At 34.3% G+C, this 23556-nt stretch overlaps 1 protein-coding gene across 1 annotated transcript in view; it reads right to left on the bottom strand.

Annotated features, from left to right (window-relative positions):
• Nucleotides 1-17683, bottom strand: part of LOC110091836 (serine/threonine-protein kinase BLUS1) — a 103736-nt gene extending 86053 nt beyond the window's left edge. Inside the window, exons 1-5 of the mRNA XM_020816085.2 lie at nucleotides 17326-17683; nucleotides 7564-7818; nucleotides 7365-7489; nucleotides 7226-7270; nucleotides 6868-6949 (exon numbers count right to left, since the gene is read on the bottom strand). Coding sequence (XP_020671744.1) covers nucleotides 6868-6949; nucleotides 7226-7270; nucleotides 7365-7489; nucleotides 7564-7818; nucleotides 17326-17529 — 711 coding nt within the window. The 5' untranslated portion in view covers nucleotides 17530-17683. The remainder of the gene's footprint in view (nucleotides 1-6867; nucleotides 6950-7225; nucleotides 7271-7364; nucleotides 7490-7563; nucleotides 7819-17325) is intronic.
• Between the last annotated feature and the right edge of the window lie 5873 nt (nucleotides 17684-23556).

Below are 23556 nucleotides of genomic sequence, written 5' to 3'. Positions count from 1 at the left end.
AAATCACACCAAAATTGACTGAAAATCTACTTATAGCTTTGGATGTGTGTTTCCTATTTTAACATGAATCAAAGCAATGTGTCACAGGTCCCTTGCTAGGATCATAAAATCTCAAAAATTTACAAGTTCATAAATATGCAAAACCTAATTCAAAGCGTTTATAAAACTAACATGAAGTATTTCACGAGCCACCAAAGAAACATAGCCAATACTCCATCACACTTAGAAATTATATAAGCTTATTTGTTCAATTCGCAAATTGAAATGACTAAGTGTAAATAGCAAACAACATAAGCAATTGATGAAATCCTAAGAGATCACAACTTCTATGAGCTTCCAATGAATTAATTTATGGCAAAATTGATTTAGAACACTCTCCAAAGCCATAGGCATGATCTCCCCTATCCAAATGAATTCAAAACATTCACAAATAGAATTCAGAGCTCTTTTTTAAACCGTTCTCTCCCTCTCTCATGCATGACAATTTAAAGTTTCCCAAGACTTCAAAAGCATCATCACATGAATCATTGAATATATGATGTAGACAAAGGGGGGGTCAACACAAGTCCAAAATGAATCAAATTTTGGCTTCCCTTGAGTCTAGTAGTTCATCATATTTGAGCTAAACTTTTAGTTCATTTATGAGCTGGACTTTAGTTCATTTATTGAACTAAGGGTTAGCTCATTATGAGCTAACATTTTAGTTCATTTATTATCTTTTAATTAAATGTTTTTAGGCCTTTTATTTTATGTTATAGTCTTTTGGGTTTCCAATGGGACTTTTGGAATCCCAAGTGTGGTGTTTAGTATTCCTGTGTATGACCCCTTGGTTTCCACCAAGGTTTTAAGTTTTTTATGTTTGCCTCTTGGGATCTCACGGCTGGACTCCTCCTCCCGTGGCCGTGGCTCTTTGGTCCATGCGGTTCCTTCGTTTCCCGTGGTCGTGGCTCTTCGGTCCGTGCGGTTCCTTCGTCTCTCGTGGCTGTCTCCTTGGTTCCTGGTTTGGGTGTTAAACCGTGAGCATGGGGGGAGATTCCTATGCTTTTTAATGCTTAGTTTTATGTGTTAGAATTTATGTATGTGTCCTTTTGTATTCCCCTTTCATACCTATAAATATGAGGGGCTATGTATTGTTTGAAATAGTTGAAGTTGAATGATATTTGATTTTTGGAAAAAAATCTGTTAACCTGCGGGTTGATTGGAAATCCTGCGGGCTCTTTCCACCCTTCTTTCTCATCCCCTCCGGAAATCCTGCGGGCTCTTTCCAACCTTTCTTGTCGGGCTTCTAATCTCTTTCGTCTCTCCGCAAGTGCCACTCCACCTGTATCCTTCTTCTCTAAGTGAAGCAACTTTAGGGTGTCGTCATTTTGTTTGCAAGAGTCGTTTGTATTGTTGTAAGTTTTCTTTTGTTTAGTTTAATTTGAAATGTAAGAGTTTGTTCATCCATTTCCTCATCTTTAGTCATTTTCGTCCGTAGAAGTCCGTCGTGCCTTTTGTGATCAGAAGATATAGGCTCCCTGTATCTTTTGACTGCATTAATATAAGACCCAATACTAATTCCTATTTAATTTGTTAGAACACAAAACCAACAAATAATCCCTTAGATATAAAACCCAACTCCTAGTTTTCTTCACTTGTTGAACCCAAATTAAGCAAATCAACAACTCTCTTTGACACCAAAAATTTAAAGAAACCTTTCCAAATTTGCAACCCCTAAGTTGTATGTTCCCCTCCTATTTTCTATGAAGCCAAATTGTAGAAAATCCCCCATTTTCCTAAGCCTAAAAGTCATTGGAAATCCTCAAATCTCTTTGCTTGGTATCTTCCCTAAACTTGTATAAAATATCCCAAATGACTTTTTGAAAGTTTGGAGGAGCATTAGCTAACATTAGAGATCAAACATAAACCAAGAAATTAAAATCAACAAATAACTTCACCTCAAGCATAGAAATCAAAATTCTGTCTCCCTTTCATTCTCCTAACCCAAGTTGTATGAATGAGTATCTCTTTGGACACCCAAAAGTTCAAAAAATCTCTTTTGATTTGTAGTCCCAATCTACATATCATATTATCATCCTCTCGCATTTACTTCATTCACATCAAGCAAATCAAGCATCTCTCATTGAACATAAAATTTCAATGATCTTTTATGGTTTATAAACCCAAAATTTAAAATAATCTACTTCAACTATTGAGTCAAAATCAATTGGTGAACTCTCCTGTCATTAAACTTAGAATTCAAAATTCTAGCTTCTTCATTTTGCTTAGCCCAAATTAAGCAAATGATCAGCCTTTTTTAAACACAAAAAAATTTCAAAGAAAAGTTGTATATTTATAGCCCAAAAGCTACGAATCTTCCCTCATTTGAATGGACACCAAAGGTCCTAGAAAAGTCTCTAACTACTTATCCTCAAGTGCTATAGGAAATCATTCATCCCCCTAGCTCCAAACCTAAAGGGAATTCTTCAACCCTTAGCTCCAAAGTTTTGTGTCTTTTATCATCTTCATCTACTTAATCCTCAATCAAGTAGATGACCTTTTAGCCATAGGCTTGTAAGCCTTAGCTCCTCCTATTAGACCCGAATCAAATAAGAGTTTCTCCCTCTTTGGCCTTAAAGACAAAGACTATCTATTTAGCCCAAATCAAATAAATAATCTCTCCTCCACTTAGACCCAAACTCTAAGAAACCTTTAATTTAACAAAACAAGTTATTATCTCTCGTTTATGGCATTTAAAACATAACTTATTGATGTCCTATAAGAGTTTTTCTATTGCAATTCACCTTACTCTATTAGGTGAATTTCAATAAATCTTAAGTCAAACCCCTAGACATATTTACCTTACCCTATTCGGTGGATATTTTTCTCTTGTCCAAAGACAAAGAAAACCCTAAAAAATACCGAAAAAACACTTAGTTTCCGTTTGATGCAATGATAAATCTTCCACCCAAAAGATGAAATTTCTATATTAATAGATCTTAGAATTCCATAAGTAACAGGCTTGCCACAAAGCAAGCAGTGGCTATATTATGGGTTCTTCATATAACTTCAAAATATGAAACAATTAAGAATCAAATAAAAGCTTCAAGTCATAAGCAACTTAAAGTAAAATCAACCTTAAGATTAAAATTAAATATCCTCTACTCAATAAAATAAAATATCAATTATAGTGTGACATATCACCCAACTAGCCACACTTAAGTACACAACCCTAGGCATTATGGGATTAGGATTATTTTTTGTGCGCATGTGTTTGACGTGATGTACATTAAATTGACTACATTGTGGACACTTACCCTTAAGTGGATAAGATAGAGATATACATGCTTTTTTTGCAGGTGGTCATGTCCAAAAAGGGGAAAAAATAAGTCATAGCTATTTAACACTGTTTGCTTCAGGTGCTACATAAAACCTCCTAAATATGCATTGCCAATAAGGTAGAAATAGAGCATGGCACTTCAAGTGCCAGGCAAATTTTGTGATGATTCTTTGCCTTACAAATTAAACTGCTTCCTAATCCCCCTATCTTGCAATTTTAATTCTTTTCATTTTTCAAATGTATTTGATAGACTTGGAAAGTATTATAGGTCTGTAGGATACAATTACAAGAGAAATGAACCAGAAGGATGAACACCCTAGGTGAAGCTCTGGATGCATCTAGAAGTCAAAGCATGAAGACTCATAGGCTGAGTGTAAAAAAGAAATGTAAATGGATTGTATAAGGCAGGCAATTTAACTACGAATTATAATTGTAATAATTGGACATTACACATTACTTTTTTGCTTAGGTCGATAATATATAAACATGTTTGTTTAGTTACTGAGTGCGCAATAGAAATATCTATTTTTTCTTAGATTTGTTCACTTGTTCGTGCTTGGGGTGGTCTGGACATAAGTTATATGATAGGCTCTTAGAATAAATTTAAGATTTCTACCAATTAAAATATCTAAATAAAAAAATCTATAATAGGATGATATATATTTTTCTATTTTCTTACTCAAATAAGCCACTTTTTCAAATAAAAAAAAATAAAAATGATCATGTATAGCCCAGTGTATCTCATGTAGAAAACCTCACATTACAGATTATATAACAAAAATTTGCATCCAGTGAGTCAGCATTTTGCATACACATATGATCAGGCATCTCAGACTAAAAGTCAAATTGTTAGTCTTATCTTCTAAATTAAAATAGCCTCTCTAATCTTCATATGCATTGAAACTGGATATCATGGTTTTAAAAACAATTAGGTGGATTAGTTGGAAGCTATTTCCAGCCAGGGTTGTAAATTCAAAGGTTGAGCTAACTTATACCTCATATGAGATGTAGGTTTGTACATCTTTTGCACTCAATTAAACTTAGATTCGAGGTACTATCCCTCAATAATCATCATCTTAGATCTAAGATTCGAGGTTGAGGTTGACATCAGTCACTTCATAAGCCCTCACATTTCGGGCATTTCTCCCAACCTATGTTGTTTGAATATAAGCTCAAACTTTCTAAATGAAGTTGATCAATTCAAACAAAAATGTAATTTTAAAATGTAAAGTCAAACATAAGATAATTGGAGCAACTCCGAGCCTCTCAAAATCAAGTGCTCCTATATTTTCCACCATTTGGCTTCCATTCTTAAAAATCTAATTTTAAGTTGATTATATCTTCTTTGAAATTCCAAAATATCAAATATTTGAACAACAATTTCTCAAATTTAAAAAAATGAAAATATTAATCAATAGTTTAATGACTACCATCAAAAGTATTCTCAAGTAACAAATGCTTGAAATGTGATTAACCATAGAGACTTGCCACTATGGGGCAACTGTACCCCAAAATAAAATAAATCATATTTAACCAAACATTGAATAAGAAAAAAACTACATTAAAACACAAAATTGTGAGTTTTATTATTGAGTTCAAAGTGAAAAGGAGGAGTTGCATCATTTGGCCAAGGGTTATTGCTTCAACACCCTTGCACCCTTTCATGTGAGCCGGCCTCTAATTCTCTCCTCCTTTATTTGAAGCTTGAATTATTTATCAAACACTACAAATGCTTACTATAAGAATAATAGAGAGATTGACATTTGGAGAAAAAAATCTTGAGTGTTTACTCGTAGGGGCTATTTGGATGCAAGATTTAGGCTAACTCCTGCCAAACAACAAAAACGATAAATTTAAATCTTATAGAATCTTAAATCCCGTTGCTTCTCCATTTTTCCCAAATCCTAAGTTCGGCAAATTTACAAGATTTAGGAGTAGGCCAAAGGGAGAAATATCATTGGCTTCGTGGCAAGCTCCCATCAAGACTTCAGGTCTGAGGTCATCAAAGGATGCAAAGATGCTTTGAAACTCTTTCAAAAAACTACTTCATACAAAACACGTGAAGCCAAAGCAATAATGAAGAAATGGAAACGAAGAAAAGCACAGCTTGGCTTGGCCTAGGGAAATAGGAAGGGCATATAGAAAGACCAAGGATGAGAAATTATAGAAATGAATAGGCAATACAGTTCCTTTCCAAACTCCATTTTCGCTCCAATCAACTTTTCTTTTTTTCTTTTTTTTTCTTAATCTTTTTCTCTTTAAAATAATAGTAAATCATATGAGAACAATAATCAGCCATTGGATAATAAGGAAATTCAAATTTATCATGTTGCTGATGATTAATATTGAGATCTTCATCTAGAAGTTAAATTTTAAAGAAATTTTTTTATGCTTCATTAACTTACTATTTATTAATTAATAATTAATTATATATTAATATTTGATACGTAAGATTTAATTAGTTTAATTAAGATTTTTAAAATTTTAAAATAATAAATAATAATATTCAATGATATAAATTAGATGCAAATAAATTAATATTAATCACTAACAAATATTAACAAGTAATTTGATATTATTAAAAATTTTATTTGAGTTGATAGACGTAAATCCTAATCAAAATAGTTTATCAAGATTTAATCAAATTTAATCTCTTGTATGACAAATAATTTAAAGGGCTTAATTTTTCCAGAATTTAATAAATTTGAATTTATAAGATTTATTAAATCCTACTTGAATTAAATATAACTTGAAGCCAAACAGCACCTTCGAATTCAGGCTTGGAAACCAAAATTCAAAATTTAGAAATTGTTTGGTGGCAATTGTAATGATCATCTTTTTGTGATCTCAGTTTTCTTTTGTTGTAGAGATCTTAACCACTCCGATACCTTATCCTAAGCCTCCCCGTACTCAGTAAATATTAAGGCTCTTGGCCAAAACTAGGTTTCCCTAACCAAGTTTTGATCCAACTCCATTTACATTCCTATAAACCCCTTGGAGTACCACCAAATGCTCCAGAATTACAATAGAGACATCACCTTATCCATTTAAAGCAATTTTATCCCCTAGAGTTTCCCCACTTCCAATCACTAAATTAATCACCCTTAAGGAATGGCTCTCGACCAAGGCCTCTGTCTAGCCCTTGGCCGACCAATAGTTATCAATAGTTTGCAACCACTCTTCCACCAACCCATCCAAGGCTTCTACATCCTTTCTAAAACATTAGACTGAGAATATATCCAATCTTTGGTGGATATCCATTAAAAGTCCAGACCCAAGATTCACACCAATGTTAGTATGAGAGTTTAAAACAACTTCGTCAATGCATATCAACCAAGTTAACAAGCTTTTATGGATCCAAATAAGATCACTTTACTGAATGAAAAGTGAATTTATTAGAGCATCTACCGCATTATCTTGTAAGCTGTGCATAATGCGTAACTACTTCACATAATTTCATTATCCCAGTCAAGTAAAATCCATACATCAAGCATCATATATCTTCACAAGTACAATTTTAAAATTTAAAATGCAAAACCATACAACACCTTCATTGGAGGGTACTTGGAGAAAGGAGCATGACCATGTGCCAACTCAAGTGCGGTGATTCCAAATGACCAGATGTCAGCTCTATTAAAAGGAGAAATATACAAGCTTCAGTACATCTTGTTTCCATCAAAAAATGTTTCCCACCAACATATTGGACAACACATAGAACATGGCACAATAATAAGATGTTTGGAACAATTAAGTCTAATCATAATGAGAAGAAGCTAAACAGCCCAAAAAACTAGGTATAATGGCGAATATTCTTAGCATGACAGAAATAACTTTCCTCTAATTTAGTTAGAATTTTATTATCTTGATGCTATTTATTTGCATGTGATTTAAATCGTAACTGCTTACTTGAAATTATATCCACTACCAGGTTGCAGGACCTCTGGTGCCATCCTAGCAAAAGAAATTTTAGTGAAATTTTGCATGATTTCTCAAGAGAGCGTTAAGTAAATCATAATGTCAAGATCAAAAAAATAGTAGATCTTACCAGCATGGCGTGCCTACAAAGGTATTCCTTGAAGATTGCCTATCACCCTTGTCAAACATGCAAGCTGTCACACCAAAATCACCAAGCTTCACAGCACCAGAATTATCAAGAAGGATATTCCCAGCCTGTAATGAGGAGGATTCATGAACAAGGAGCACTGAAAAGTACATAATGAATATTCATCATTAAATAAACTAACCTTGACATCACGATGAATGTGCCCATGATTATGAAGATACTCTAAAGCTTTGAGAGTTTCCTTAAGAATTGATCCAATAACAGGTTCTTCGAACCCATCAGGATATGCAGTCTTCATCAGATGCAAACATGAACCCTGAGCCATGAATGGCATAACAACCCAGAGGCAGTGTTCAACTACGAATGAGCAAAATGCCTTAATCAAATTAGGGTGGTCTATCAAACTCATTGTTTGAGCTTCTCTCCTTATGTCATCCTGCCAGCAGAGTTTTTTTGTTTTCAGTAAACAGAATACAGCTTTTAAAAAAGCCAAGAAGTCTTGCAGCAAATTGAAAAAAAAGAAGATGATCATCTCAATTTAGTTTTCTTTGAAGCATCAGTGACTGCAGCAAGATTGACATAAAAAATGTGCAGGTATGTGCCTCGTACAACTGCTTCCCTTTTTTTCTATTTTTGAAACTTCAAAATATAAGGACATCTCCAACCGAACGCCAAACATGCGTATGGTGTCGTTCGGTCGCTCCAGCCGAACGTCAAATCTTCCCCTATTTGCTTGCAGGTGAACAGTGTGACGCCAATATTGGCGTTGCACTGTTCACCTATGCGATTTTTCTGTCTCAACCGGATTTGCCGAAGAAACGCGCGAAAGAGGAGAAAGACCGTTACCTTCGCAGAAGCAAACAAAATGGAGTTCCATTGGAGATGAATCACGCATTTTTGAGTTTCACTGCATTTTGGAGTGAAAATGGGATTTTCGGTTGGAGATGGCCTAAATATGGTACAACACATATAAAGCAAGGATGCTTCTCTAATTATTTCTAGTTCTCATATTTTTAGGATAATTGAGAACAAACTGGATGTTACTTCACTGATAGGAAATATAAGCTTTCATGATCACCATCATTAGCCTTAACCCGCCTATTTGGAATTGGCTTTACAACTGCACTATTTGTTCATACTTATTTGTTAAATTAAGTGTCAAACCTATTTTACACCATGTTGCCTTCAATTTGTCCATTTTTTCATAATCCTTCAACATTATTTTATCAACCATATTATTGATGCATCTTCTATCTTTATGTAGACATGCCCAAACCACTCATTTAGTTTACATTACGTTGTCAACATCAGCAGCAGCAGCATCATCATAATCCATATCCCAAATATTTGGTGTCTACGTGAATCATCATTCTCCATTCATCCATATTGAGTGCTATTTGAGGTGTTAAACTCATTCTTTATAAATCATTTTGCAAAACAATATCTACTCAATTTCTTTTATAATCCTTTCATACTAATTTTATTAACTTATATGGCGGGCATATTTTTATCATTCATTACTTATGAAATCAAAAATTTGGAAATTCTATGATTGCAAATAAACAAGCGTCTTCCTTTCAAAATTAACAAAACACCATAACTCATAATTTTAGAACATATAAAACACCTAAAAAAGCTTTTATATTTATTGAGAAGAAAGATACAAATAGGGTGGACACTTGCGGAGAGAAAAAATATATAAGAAGCCCGAGACGAAGTCAAAGATAGGAGAAAAGAAAGGGGGACATAGCTCGCAAGCTATCTAAAAACCCTCAGGTTTTTACATTCCAAATATTTTATCACACAAAACATCCTCCCTAAAGCCTCAAATCAGCCACTATATATATGAGAGGAGAGGGAGCCATACAGCCCAAACAGCCGCCCATGAAATCCAATCAGCAAAGGGGAGGCAGAAGGCCAAAAGACAAACGAAGGGAATAGCACCCGAAAGGCCAGCAGAACACAGCCAACGAACAGCCAACGCCAGGGTGAAGGAACCGGGCAGGTAGAGAACCAAAAGACCAAAACAGGGGGGGAGAACAAGGCAAGCAGAGGAACCGAAGAGGCCAAAACAGGGGGGATGAACCCAGCGGCCAGCCTAAACCTAAGCTCTGCTACCAAATTGATGCAATCAAAAATTTAGAAAATTCTATGATTGCAAATAAACAAGCGTCTTCCTTTCAAAATTAACAAAACACCTTACAACTCATAATTTTAGAACATATAAAACACCTAAAAAAGCTTTTATATTGATTGAGAAGAAAGATACAAATAGGGTGGACACTTGCGGAGAGAAGAAATAGATAAGAAGCCCGAGACGAAGTCAAAGATAGGAGAAAAGAAAGGACTTAGCTCGCAAGCTATCTAAAAACCCTCAGGTTTTTACATTCCAAATATTTTATCACACAAAACAACCTCCCTAAAGCTTCAAATCAGCCACTATATATATGAGAGGAGAGGGAGCCATACAGCCCAAACAGCCGCCCATGGAATCCAATCAGCAAAAAAGGGGAGGCAGAAGGCCAAAAGGCAAACGGAGGGAGTAGCACCTGAAAGGCCAGCAGAACACAGCCAACGCCAGGGTGAAGGAACCAGGCAGGTAAAAAACCGAAAGGCCAAAACAGGGGGGGAGAACAAGGCAAGCAGAGGAACCGAAGAGGCCAAAACAGGGGGGATGAACCCAACAGCCAGAAAATCTGACCCAGATCGAAGAGAATTTCCCAACTAGTCATCGAGTCATTGTAAAGTCAAAGAGATAATCTTCATTCAATAAATCATCCATAAAGTTATGTAGAGATATTCTTAAATATGAAGGTTTTAAGACCTTAAAAGCCAAAAAAGAACACTCATGTTTGCAAACTTCAACAAATTAAGTTGACAAAGTACAAATTCCCCCATAACTTAGGTCTAGAAGTCGAGTGGTCCAAAAGACTTAGCTTCACACACCTAAATATGGTGGAATCATTGCCAGTTGACCTAATTATATAACACCTAAGAACAACCCCAGTAAGAAAACCCCCATTCACCAATTTGATGACGAGACGTCAAATTTCAAGCCTATATAACTTGATAAGTCAAGTAACCTAGATCAAAGGCATTCCCAATAGTCAAAAAGTTAAGGAAAAAGTGGAAGAACCTGATAGGAAATTTTGTAGAAAAAGGAAAGAACCTTGGCTGAGTTTGAAATTCAGCCGCAAAAGCAGAAATTAAGAGTAGAGGGTGGAATAACAAAAAATATACTCTTTTAATTGATAATAGCGGAAGAAAATAACAAGAAACAATTGATCCTCAATTGGAGAGGATGATCTAGCTCTCCCAATTCTCTAGACACCGCTAGAGCCCAATTAAACTTAAGAACTCACCAAATTTCAAAAAATACAAGATAACCTAACCCTAGGAAAATATCCTACTTAAAGCATACAATTATAACTCCCAAATAGTCCTGAAGAACTAGAAAGCCAAGCCCTTTTAGTGACATCCAAACTAACTTTTGAAGATCCACAAGGTCAACTAATTTGCAACAAATATTATCCACTCTAGGCACACACCATATTTATTGGGAGGCATTTGTTGATTCAATAAACTCCAAAACCTAATTTGATTGGATACAACAAAAGAGATCAAATTGAAATTCCTCACATACATTAAAAGGAACTTAAATGTTGCTCAATTAGTAAAAAGGTCAATGTTGATGTCTAAAGCATATAAATTATTAAAAGAGAACTAGCATGATTGATTCAATCAAACAAAATAAAAAAGGTGGATAACAGATAAAATGTCACACAAATCAAGTTTGAAATGCTATAAACATATCAAAAAGCACTCAAACATTGCCATTTTATAATACGAACTACATCAACACATTTGGGATGTCACAATTGCTTAAGAACACTCGTATTGTCATAATCATTGCACAAGAAAAAGAAGAGATTTTACCATGGCTCGAGGCCAAGAACACATAATCGGCATGCAAGAACGAGGATAATTTATGCGATGACTCCATTCACTTTTTTTTTTCTTTATCTAATTGAATTTAATTCCAAAAAACAAAATCAAATTAATCGCCCACCCTACCTCTAGATTATAGTCATAAGTCCTACAATTCAAGCACGATCCTCAACATCTCAAATACGAGATTCGACAAGACCTAAACCTCATTACGAACATCTACACAACAACATTAAATAATAAGATATTTTATTTTATATTTACATAAGTCCTTCAAAGCCTTTCAAAATAAAATTTTATCTTCAAAATGCAAACTCTTGATGTTACACCTACAATATTAGTCTCAAGTTCCATTCATAGACTTGATCATCTATATGTGGGAGTAGAATTGATAAAGTCTATATAATGAATATCCAAGTGAACTTAAACCATATGCAAATTATCAACCCAATCATCCAAGAACAAGCAAGAAAAGTCGACAAGTTTTAAGCAATCAAGTTCAAGCATTCGAGTAGGCTTATTATTGAAAATCATAATGTAAGGGTCCATTTTCAAAAATTAAACTTTCAAATTAAAAATATGAATGATGCAAACAAATTCTCGATAATGACCGTCTTGACTAGAAAATTTCAAAATGCCCCAAAATCTTAATGCAAATTATTTTGGGCCCAAATCTAGATGACAAATTTAAAGATAACCTAAGCTCACAAATAGCTAATGTCATATCAAGTGTACATATATAGTCCCTCTCATAGATCTCATGCCAATAACGACATGGCCCAAATCCTCTATAAAAGTGATTTTGCCATCAAATCGCACAATAAAGACGGTTATGATCAAAGTCATCTAACCAAGTTGTTTTCCATAATATGGTCGCATTAAATTATGATCATGCCAAAGCTTGCAAGTTCTCCAATGGCCTAGTCCTCTATGTGGTGAATTATGATAACACTTAAAGGGCACGAAGCCCTCCGTTAGCTAAGATTGGCTTAAAATTATCTCTTTAAGGAAACATCTGCCCCAAATTTATAAGATCTCCTTAGACGATACAAGCCATGCTTGTTGACAAGAATCTTTCAATCAAGCCCACGAAGTAGATCAAAAATCATGATAGCCTGGGACAACAGAATAATTGGATCTTGCTCGAATTCATCATCACTCCTACTATCTACTATAAACTAAAGGTAATAAATTTTCTCCTTTCAAAACCAAATTGTTACTACAATAAGCTAAGCATTTAGCATATAATATTTAACCTTAATCAAAAGTTCTTTATCTTTATTGGGGAGATAATTAACTCAGGGACTTAACACCTATGAGAAACTTAGAAGTAGAACACAAAATCCTTGCAAAATAAGACTGAAATCTCTAGGTGGTGCCATATATACAATCCAATCTGCGCATTCTACAAGTTGACTCATAATCCAACTCTCGAGCTTGAGATCAGCCTGGCTCGGCTTGTAAGCTCATTAAGCCACTTGATTAAACTAAAAAATATCTAAAATTAATTTAAATTAGTATTATTAAATATATTTTAATCTTTTTAAACTAGTTATATATTAAAAAATAAAAATTGATCGTCCCTTTTAAAGAGGAGGTTATTATCACCTCAAAGCATAGTTATCTTTATCCTAAACATAGGTCTCCAAAATCACCTTACTACTACACACCACCCACTATGCCATTTTTACTCATCAACCATAGCTAATGGTAAAATGTTCTCTACCACAAAGTTACCAACAAGATGAAATTGGATGAAAATGGGCTAAAACTAATTTCTAACACTAAAAAATCATAAAATACAAAGAACCAAAAATATGGAATGAAGATATCACCCTCCTATGGTAGAGCAAAAAACTAACTTATAGGCAAGTATAACTCTTGGATAGTGCATCTAAACAAGAACAATGTAAATTGAAGGCTTAGAATGTCTCCAAGTGGACTATGAACAAACTAAACTCAAACCAAAGCACCTATAACAAGTTCCAAGCAAGGTTTTAAACGCGATATCGAGAATAGAGGCGTTTTTCCTTAGTGAAGCGAGGCATAAGCCTCGAGACGGATCGAGGCATAAACCTCAAAACGGAGAAATTAAAGTACCAAAAAAATTATAAATAACTCATAAAATGATAAAATATCAAGTAAATTATGAACATGATGACTTGTTTAAAGATAAATGTTATTGGAACAAAATATTCAAAATAAATACTAAAAAAATCACTCTTTTCTCCATCAACCCAATTTTAGCCCATCTAAATGATGCCTCCATACGATTCAATCATATAAATTTATAAAAAAAAAAATCTTGATATGAAGCTAATGAAGGTAATTCAACCATATAAATTTAAAAAAAAAAAAAGTGAAAGCAATAGCAAATACAACTCAAACAAAAAAGAATTATTCGTGGTGAAATTCATTTAAAAAGGTGCTAATGCAATTAAAGAGCCCTGACAGCAAAAAAATATGTATTCTTAAAGAAGAAAGCTATAGCAAACGCAATTTATATCTCGGTGCTTAAGAAATTATGAAAAAGAATTATCTGTAGTGACCAATTGATTACTTCCAGCTTGACCAAAACTAGAAAAAGCAATAGTGTAAGATGAAGTTGTTAAACTTTAAGAAATATAAATTAAGCTTATCTAACTTTAACATAAATGCCTTGTATAAGAAATGAACGTCTTAAATTTCGTAATTGCTTCTCACGAAGCTATCGAAGCCTATGAGCTCGATAGGCTTGAAAGGGAAGATGGATCGTCACCTCTTCACAAAGAACTCGCCCTGACACAAAGTGAGGCCAAAGAAAACGAGGCTGAAGCAATACACACGAAGCCAAGAGAGTGTTTCCTTCGTTGTGAGCTACAAAAGAGGGGCGAAGATTGGAACCATTGTTTTGAATTGATGAACCATAAATCTAATAAGCGCTCTCGACTCTTTTGAATTAAAACAATAAAATAAAATTGTTCGAGGAAGCGCCTCAAACTGCCTTGAGGATGCCTCAAGGCATATGCCTTAATGAAGTAAATCGTAAGCCTTCACCAGACCACCAAGGCTTAAGCCTCGAGGCGTCAAAGATGAGCCTCGAATCAAGGCGCACCTCGAGGCGTACGCCTCAAACACCTTTTTAAACCATGGTTCCTACAATGATCAAAGCTTCAAAAAAGTGAAGTTAGTGATTTGAACGCTCAATTTCAGCAACTCTAAATTCACAAAAGCAACCCTCGGATTTATCTAATCCACACTCAATTTCATGACTCGTCTAATCAAGACGACTACAAATAAACTCAAATCAACCAAGACAAATCAAATTCAGCTTTTAACCATTGCAAAGCTCCAAAAATCAAAGATACTTTCTCCCATGAATAGTCTAAAATCAAACCAAGTGTGCATTAAGGTTTAATGATCAGTCTAAAATCAAGCCAACTACACATTAAGGCTTAATCAGAGTCATTAAATCCCTTTTTGAAGCATCTTAGAAGGTTCTTTTACCCGAAATAGTAAGCCATGATCATGACACCCAAAGCTCTTCAAATTTACCAATTGATCATCTACCTCAAATTAAGCTCCATAGCACAAAAGCTAGCTAACAAATCTGATATTCATGCACAAACCAAGCAAAATAAGTGTGCATGCGCTAACTTTTGAAATTCACCATAAATTTTTAAAAGCTCAAAAAATTATTAAATTTGGTTAATATCATCCTACTTCTAATGAGCTCTGCCAATCATAGGAATTTTAACTCAAAATTCCATATTTGCATACTAAAATCTACCAAATATCCCAAATTGGAAGAGATTCCCAAAAATTATGAAAATTCTAAGACTTCAATGGGAGCTTCCCCTCATCAATCATTATCCACTATAATATTTTACACCAAAATTTCATCTAGTTTAATGGCAAAATTTCATCTTTTGAAATTATTTGCAAGCTTCTGAAAATAATTCTAAAATCCAAAGTTTGCACTCACTATAAGCAATTTTATCAAACAATTCTAAAATTTGGTTAGCAAACTCTCCTCAACTATCTCTACTACAATAAAATTTCTAACCCAAATTCCAACATATCCAAATCTAGAATTTTCTTGAATCACAAAATTAAACCTTCTCTATATTTTTTGTCCAACAAAATCACAAAAATAAGGTGACCAAAACATGTAGTTTTGAACCATATTGATCTTAATTCTCCAAAAAACATGGATCTCCCAAACAATCACAAACCCTCGATCAAAATATATGTCCAAGTCCAACAATACTCCAAGACAAGCTTAAACTAACACATGCACTCCAAATGAGGCTAAAATACTACTTATCCCATACAAGAGGGTAAACCCACCATTTATAGTCATATCCCGCATTCCTCCACAATAAGGTCGACATGATCAAAGGGAAACAAAGGCTTCTAACTAAAACTTATAATCTTCTCAAATTTTACAAGCCAATCTATCAATTGATTAGAACCAGCAAAATTTGGTCACAATTGAGAAGCTAGAGCGAGCTATATCCTTAGACTACTCAGCCTTCCAAATCTAACTCAACTTCATAAAATTATGGCCAATGAAGTCTACCAAGGCCTACCCATTTATGCCCATCTATAAAATCAACCTGCAAAGTTCTATAATAAGCCCCTCAACTCAAAATAAACCTAGTTTTAGTCACCCCTAGTGAGTCTTACTCATATTTAACCATAAAATAAGTTAATCATTCCCCAATATGTTTCACTTACAACCACTAATTCACTACCAATTATTTTATTTATGATGAGTCGTCTAATTTATATATGTTCTAACCTTGATGAATCACCTACTGGGCTGCCAATCCCAAGCTCAACCAAACTTCGACCGCCTTTCATGGAGCCCTTAATCCAAATTTACAAAATTATTCTAATGAATCCCATCATCAGCCCCTCAATCCAAGTTCAACCCTGATAGTTATCCAAAGTAAATCGCCCTCTTTATTAGTTGTTTATTCCCAAGGAACTTCATCTTCACAAAGGTCAGAACTTATGTTCCACTCTATTCTATCACAAACGTTAAAAGTTATGTCCCTCCTACAACTCCACAAAATAAATGTCATCAAAACCTATAATCCACTAACTCCCCATTATTCAGTCTGAGGTCCATATTTAATCAATCGCTTAACTATATAAAAATACATTATATATTAGATAAGGAACAAACAGTCCAAGTTTTTAAGAATCAGATCAACCATTGAACGAGTGAAAAGAGATGTTCGAAGTTCAAAAGTTTAATCGTGATGGTGTGAATATTATTTATATCAATTCAAATTGTTTTAACAACATGATTATATATATATATATATATATATATATATATATATATATATATATATATATATCCATTGCAATTTCTAGTCAAAGTGATTCAGCTACTCCTATTTTTAGGGTTGTGCGGCTCTACCACCATTTTTAATAGGTTGAACCCACCCAGTTCCCTACTAATCTGGATTTTTAATTAGACCGAATCGGTTTGAACACCGGTTCACGATCTGACAGTCCATGATGGTCCAACCACTCAAGTGAGGAGGGCAAAGGGCTTAATAAGACGGCAGCGCAACAAAATTGTCAGAATGAACATCTAACATCATCACTTTTAAATGCCTCATCCTCAAGCTCATCAATCTCAAAAGCAAAAGCAAAAGAGGAGAAAAAATGTGCTTTTCCTAAAAAAATATGCTACTCCGCCAACAGCTAAACACACAAGCTAATAACGGCATAAACTGCATCACGCCAACAGCAGCCAACTAAAATTGCGCCAATCATGATCATAATTCGCAAATCAACTCAACCAGCCACCGAGCCTAACAATTCCACATAGAACCTCTGATCAGAATCGCCAAGTCGCCCAACAAGGAAACCCAATTGGAACATAACGATCGACATCACATACAGCTATCAAACTCTAAAACCGTCAAAGGGAACCAAATTTAAAGTGCAGCAAATCAAACACATAAAATTCATGGTAAAAGAAGGAGAGACAGACTAGGTTACTGTTGCAGCGATCGAGATCGAGGCACTTGACCGCAACGATCTCGTTGCCTACTTTATACATAGCGCGGTAGACTGTCGCGCTGGCTCCGTACCCAACTTCCTCCAGCAACTGATAGTCCGCCGGTGAAACCGAGTAGGTCTTCGCCGGCGGACCCGAATATGTCTTCTTCAACGAAACGCTTTTTGCTCTTCTCATCGTAGCCGGCGATCAAAAAATTTAATCACCGATCGTCTCCGGTTGACCGCCGCCAGAAATAGAACGGCTTGCACATGCAGCAGATTGAAGAGGTCGTGCCGAGGAATTGGATGTTGGGCTAGCGCGGCCAAGAGAGATTTGAGGGCACGCGGAAGAGAGCGGCAGATCAGTTTCGGGCTCTGACGTGGGAGCTTGGAGTGGGGCTAATGGTGGGCTCCCGTGGGTCCCGCACTGGCTTTGATTGGCCCACACCTTTAGCATTTAATTACAAAAATTATGAAAATTATAAACTTATCACTCAAATATTATAAAATTAAAAATAATTCACTTCTATATCTCATAATATTTTAAATTAAAAAATATATTCATTATTTATTTTCTTTAGAAAATATAACAAAAATTTCATATCAAATTAAATTACTTTTATTACTGCAGATAGCTTATTGAGATTAACTCACCGCAAATTGATTTGAATTATTTTAAATTATATCTTAAAATCAATCCAAATTTGAACCTCAATTTCAAACCTTAGGATTTCACATGATCATAATATGCAAGATGAAAAAAAATTTATCTTATGAGGAGAATGGATTGCATAATTGGTGATCACTACGACTCCTTGAAGAGAATGTGAATGTATGAAAAAGAGTGTTTCACATAGGAGCTAATAGTGGGTTCAATTCTACATTAGGTGGATGCAAGGGGTCATCAATATGACAGTCAATGTGTGACTAGAAGGGGGTTTCGTGAAGGAGTTAGTATGGGCACATCGACAGTACTTGCAATATGCGAGGAGAAGGGTTTTGTGAGACTAAAGTAGGTGAAGAAAATCTTGAATCATGTTCAAACACTATGTGAACTTTGTTCTAATCAGATTTGATCAAAACTCGGCCCAATATTGTTTGAATCTAATTTGTTCATTAATAAAATCAATTATAAAAAAGTTTGAATTAGGACTAGTTTGAACAAATTTTTTTCATAATGAACTTTAATAAGCATTCCATGCATGCAATGAAGGGGTAGTTTGGTCTGACATATTTCCCCAAAAAATTAAATAATTGGCATATTTTTTTCAAATATGATTATTATGTGTTATTTAAGGCAAAGATTTCGGATTTAAATATGTCTATTTTTATTATAAAATATGTATATTTATGGATGTCATAATCAAATTATTGGGAAAATGAGAAAAAAGGAAAAAAAAATAAAATAAGTTTTATTGTGAATATAAGGTAAGAATGATAATAGCTTTATAAATTAAAATTTTAGGTGTTATATATGTAATTGCATCCAAATAAAGTTAAAGGAAGGTTCTTGTGACTAAAGTTAAACACGATTAATCAACATTTAAATATAAATAAAATATAGCTTCATGATTTGGTTTATCTATTTTTAATTTTATTTAAATATATTTTATTCATTTATCTTCAATATTTCTTCCCCGCAATACTTCAAAAAAAATCTTAATTTATTTAAAGATAAATGTAATTAAATAAATAATCAATTATAATTTTTATTATATATTAATCAATTATAATTTTTATTATATATAAATTAAAATAAATTTAATAAATTAGAATACTTTCATGGTTTATTTTGGGCTTCAAATCTAAATTTATAGATTTTACTGAAAAGTTTCAACTCATATAGACATTACAAGGTCAGTGATGATCCTATAAGTAACTTATGACCCTATCATGATAATAATATTATGTTGTTATTGGGTATTGTTTAAAATTCTTATATAAAAAAGTTTATATCATAAAAAACTAAAACTATATTATGGAGGTATCCACTTCTTTGGGCAATTTCAATTTTAACACTCTAGTAGCAATTTCACATGCCAATGATCTTTGCTTCCTAAAATTTTTCAACACCCCAACACTGATCACACTACCACAAATCATATTCCTCTAAGAAAATTCATCCCAAATTTTATGTTACCCTCCTTAACCACCCCTATCATAGAGGATTCGATTAAGACCATCATATTCTCTGCTCCCAAGTGTTTAGTTCCTAGGCCCGACGTGCATACTTGAATTTTATAAGGCCATATAGATGATCACTAGCTCTCACATCTACATAGCATTCAAATAATTTATTAATACCTCCTACTTAAGGTCATTACTATTTCTTTGATCCCTAATGCTCTCCATGCTTCCAACATATAAGAATTTTGACCTATCTCCCTTTGTAGCAACTTTTACAGGATTATTGCCACCATCTTGGCTACCAGGCTAAAACTCTTATTTCTTCACATCATTAACCCCAACCAAGATGGTTTCATTAATACAAGAATCTCCATATATTATAGTTTCCTTGCCTTCAAGCTTTTATGTGAGTTATAAAATAGAGGTAAACTTAGCTATTTATGTGGATATATTAAGGACTTTGACACTCTAGAAGAACAAAAATGTCTTCTTGCTACTTACATTTCTTGGATTAAAGTATACAATTAGGTAATCAGTATCATAACCCATTACACCCATATATGTCATACATGTCGAGGTCATGAAAATGAGCTTATTGCTATCAAAGACCTAATTTTGAAGAATGATTTTCCAACTATTCAGTTTCCCCAATACATCACATAAAGCTACTCTAAATGCATTCAATTTATGCATAAACAAAAATAAATAAATTTATTAAACAACTTTCAACATGATTTTGTACAACAATCAAGATCTCATTCCCATTTCATCAAAACATAATGTTTTCATGATTGACTATACATCATCAAAAAATTATCTTGATCGGGCATGAATCTCGATGCAAAATCAAATTGGAAACTTCTGAAATTAAAATTGTGACCAACCAAATTCCAATTTCAGCAAACTTACAGTCGAACTGAACGTCTTAAAAATACAAACCCAATAACATCAAATTCGACTCAATCTAAGCCCAAATGGGTCCGAATCGAGGATCTGAAACACTATCAGAAGGTTCAAACCACAATTTGGATTACAAAATGGTTTCCAAACGTGACATGCTTATAGTCGAATCGAGCGGCTCGATGAGACAAATCCAATAAGCCCAAGATCACAAAATCCAACATTATTAAGGCCTTCAAATGTCTAACGAATGGTCCACGATCAAGGGATTCAACATCGGCCGTCCATCCAAACCACTCCCTTTTTGCCCTTGTTCCTCCTCCTATTTACGGGTCATGCCACTCATAAAAATCTATAAATATACCCCTCCTCCCTCTTGAAATGAGATCCATAAGCCAAATTATTTAAGAGAGAGATCGTAGATTGCTCTTGCCTCCTTGCTTCTCCTCGACCACCTCCCGAGTTCCGCCGGACCACCGCCTGACACTATTGTTCCGTCGGACCATCACCTGAGACCCTGAGCTCTGCCGGACCACCACTTGAGGCTCTGAGCTCTGTCGGACCACCACTGAAGGCCCTGAGCTCCATCGAACCACCACCTGAGGCCCTAAGCTCCGTTGGACCACCACTTGAGGCCCTGAGCTCTGTTAGACCACCACCTGAGGCCCTGAGCTCCACTAGACCACCACTTGAGGCCCTAAGCTCGGCTAGACCACCACTTAATGACTTGAGCTCCATTGAACCACCACTTGAGGCCCTGTGCTCCATCGGACCACCACTTGAGGTCTTGAGCTCCGATGGACCACCACCTGATGCCCTTGCTTCTGCAGGACCACCACCTGAGGCCTGAACTTTTGTCGGACCACCACGAGGCCCGAAGTTCTATCGGACCACCACCTATTACCCAGACTTCTACGGAACCTCCACTTGAGGCCCAAAGTTCTGCTATAGCACTGAGTAACCGCAGAGTTTTACTAGATTACTAATTGACACCTAAATTTCCAAGTCGTGGTAGACTTCTGCCAAACCACTAAGTGACATCAGACAATCATCCCTATTTGTCACTAGATTTCAACTTTACAGTTGACATTTGTAATCAGTTGAAATCTGATCACCCTTAAGAATGAGTCAGCCCGTAAGGCCTCTATCAACCTAATCTACTCAATGAGGGTTTGACTTCTTCCTTAAAACATTTACAAATACGTAGGGTGAGCAAACCACTTACTTAATAGGTCATTGGAAACTATGTACAAGAGAATTCAATATAATTGTATAAGAAACATCTTTTATATAAGTTTGAAGTACATGAACGAAAGGTCATATTTCAGAGTGAATTATACTAACATTTGCAATATACAAAATATTTAACATGTTTATAATAATTTTAAAAAGTTGTTATAAACCTGCACATATAACATTAAAAGTGTAGGCATCACTTGAACATGACTTCAGAATAAGGATAGCATTTCATAAATATTTCATTGAAACATGATTTCATAATATTAACATCATCACATACAACATAACATAAAGTACCTCATAATATAATATTCACATTTTCTAATGCCTCAATATGCCTCCAATTTCAGTTATACCTCCACTTGGTCATCTCACATCTGTCCAAGATAGATAAAGTAATTACATACATCTCGATTGCCTTTATAACTCCACTTTCACTTATATCTCTACTTGATCATCTCACATCTATTCAAGACATATGTAGGAATACATGAATATATACATAGAAATGAATGCAAGGGCTCTTATAACTTCACTTGCATTGCACATAAATTTTAACCACTTTCTACACATCTGCCACATTTTTCAGATCTACCACATTCAAGATAAATGGAAGAATACATAAACATATATATGCATACATAAATACAAGGGCCCTGACAACTTAAGTTGTATCACACATAAACATTAGCCACTTTCCTCACATCTACCACATTCTCTCATCATTCTTCCCCTTCCATCACACATTTAAGCACATGAACATGAAGAGAACAACATTTTTTAACATAAATCAGCATCACATGAACAATAATATCTTAAACATGTATAGTCAATAACATCAACATTTTAAGCATGTAAGAATAGTAAAATTAATGATTTCAACACATCAATGTAGTATTAACCTAATGTAGGAATACATAAAATACACACTTGCATGATGACCTTAGTATTTTTTTAGGAAATACGTGCACACATAGTCAATATTGGCAAAATAAAAAAAACCATTCATAAATAAGGTTTATAATATTATTTTGGGGCTTTTATCATTCTATAACACTTTTTGTGAACACCAAAATAATTAGAAAATTACAAAAGACTCCACAATTAAAATCAAGCAATGAAACTTTGATTTCCACCTGTAATAATGCTTAGAATTCTTTATTCTAGAATATTCCAAAGTTATATAGAAAAAAGTTTTCCAAACATACCCATAACTTTTGCCCAAATTGAAAATAGAAGTAGGGCAACAAAAATGAGCCTCGAGATAAAAAATCCCTTTTAACTATCCTCATTGATGAATCCAACTTCATGACCTCCAAATCTTAACTTCTTCTTTTCTTTCTTCCTCTTTCCTCATTCCCTCTCCCAACTTTTTTCCAAAGATTTCTACTGATTGAAATGAGGTGAGGAATATTGGATTTATATTTTTAGATATTTATATAAAATATAAAAATTGGCTCAGTTTTGTGGCCCTAACTTCCCGAGTACCGTTGTCTTCCCATTAAATTTTCATTTCTAGAAATTTCTCATAAATTGAGACATTTGCGCTACAAATATTACCCCTTAGCATCACAGAACTCCCTAATACATAGAGAAGGCAAAGCCTTAGGTCCAGTACCATAATATTCTCATAATATTTAAAGGAAAGCCCATCAGCCAATTATCATGTACATGTCGGTTAGTCTTCAGCCAATATCAATAATTCACATAACTTTGCTTATTTTCACACGTTATTATTATCATAATATAATAACAGTAATAAAAAACCAATTATTATCCAGTCACTAACCAATTTTTATTCATAATGCTAGCATTAATAGTATGCTTAAATAAGATTGCTCAAATGTCTATTCAGTACAAATTATACAAAATACAATAACTTATATTTTAAGCCATAAAATTTAGAAATGTTCCAGTCAAAATGTCTCAAATAATCAATACGATAACATACAAAAAG

This window comes from Dendrobium catenatum, unplaced genomic scaffold, assembly GCF_001605985.2.
Source record: "Dendrobium catenatum unplaced genomic scaffold, ASM160598v2 fragScaff_scaffold_231, whole genome shotgun sequence".
NCBI lineage: Eukaryota > Viridiplantae > Streptophyta > Magnoliopsida > Asparagales > Orchidaceae > Dendrobium > Dendrobium catenatum.
Note: the sequence above shows the minus strand (reverse complement) of the source record. Positions and strands in the feature narration are given on the sequence as shown.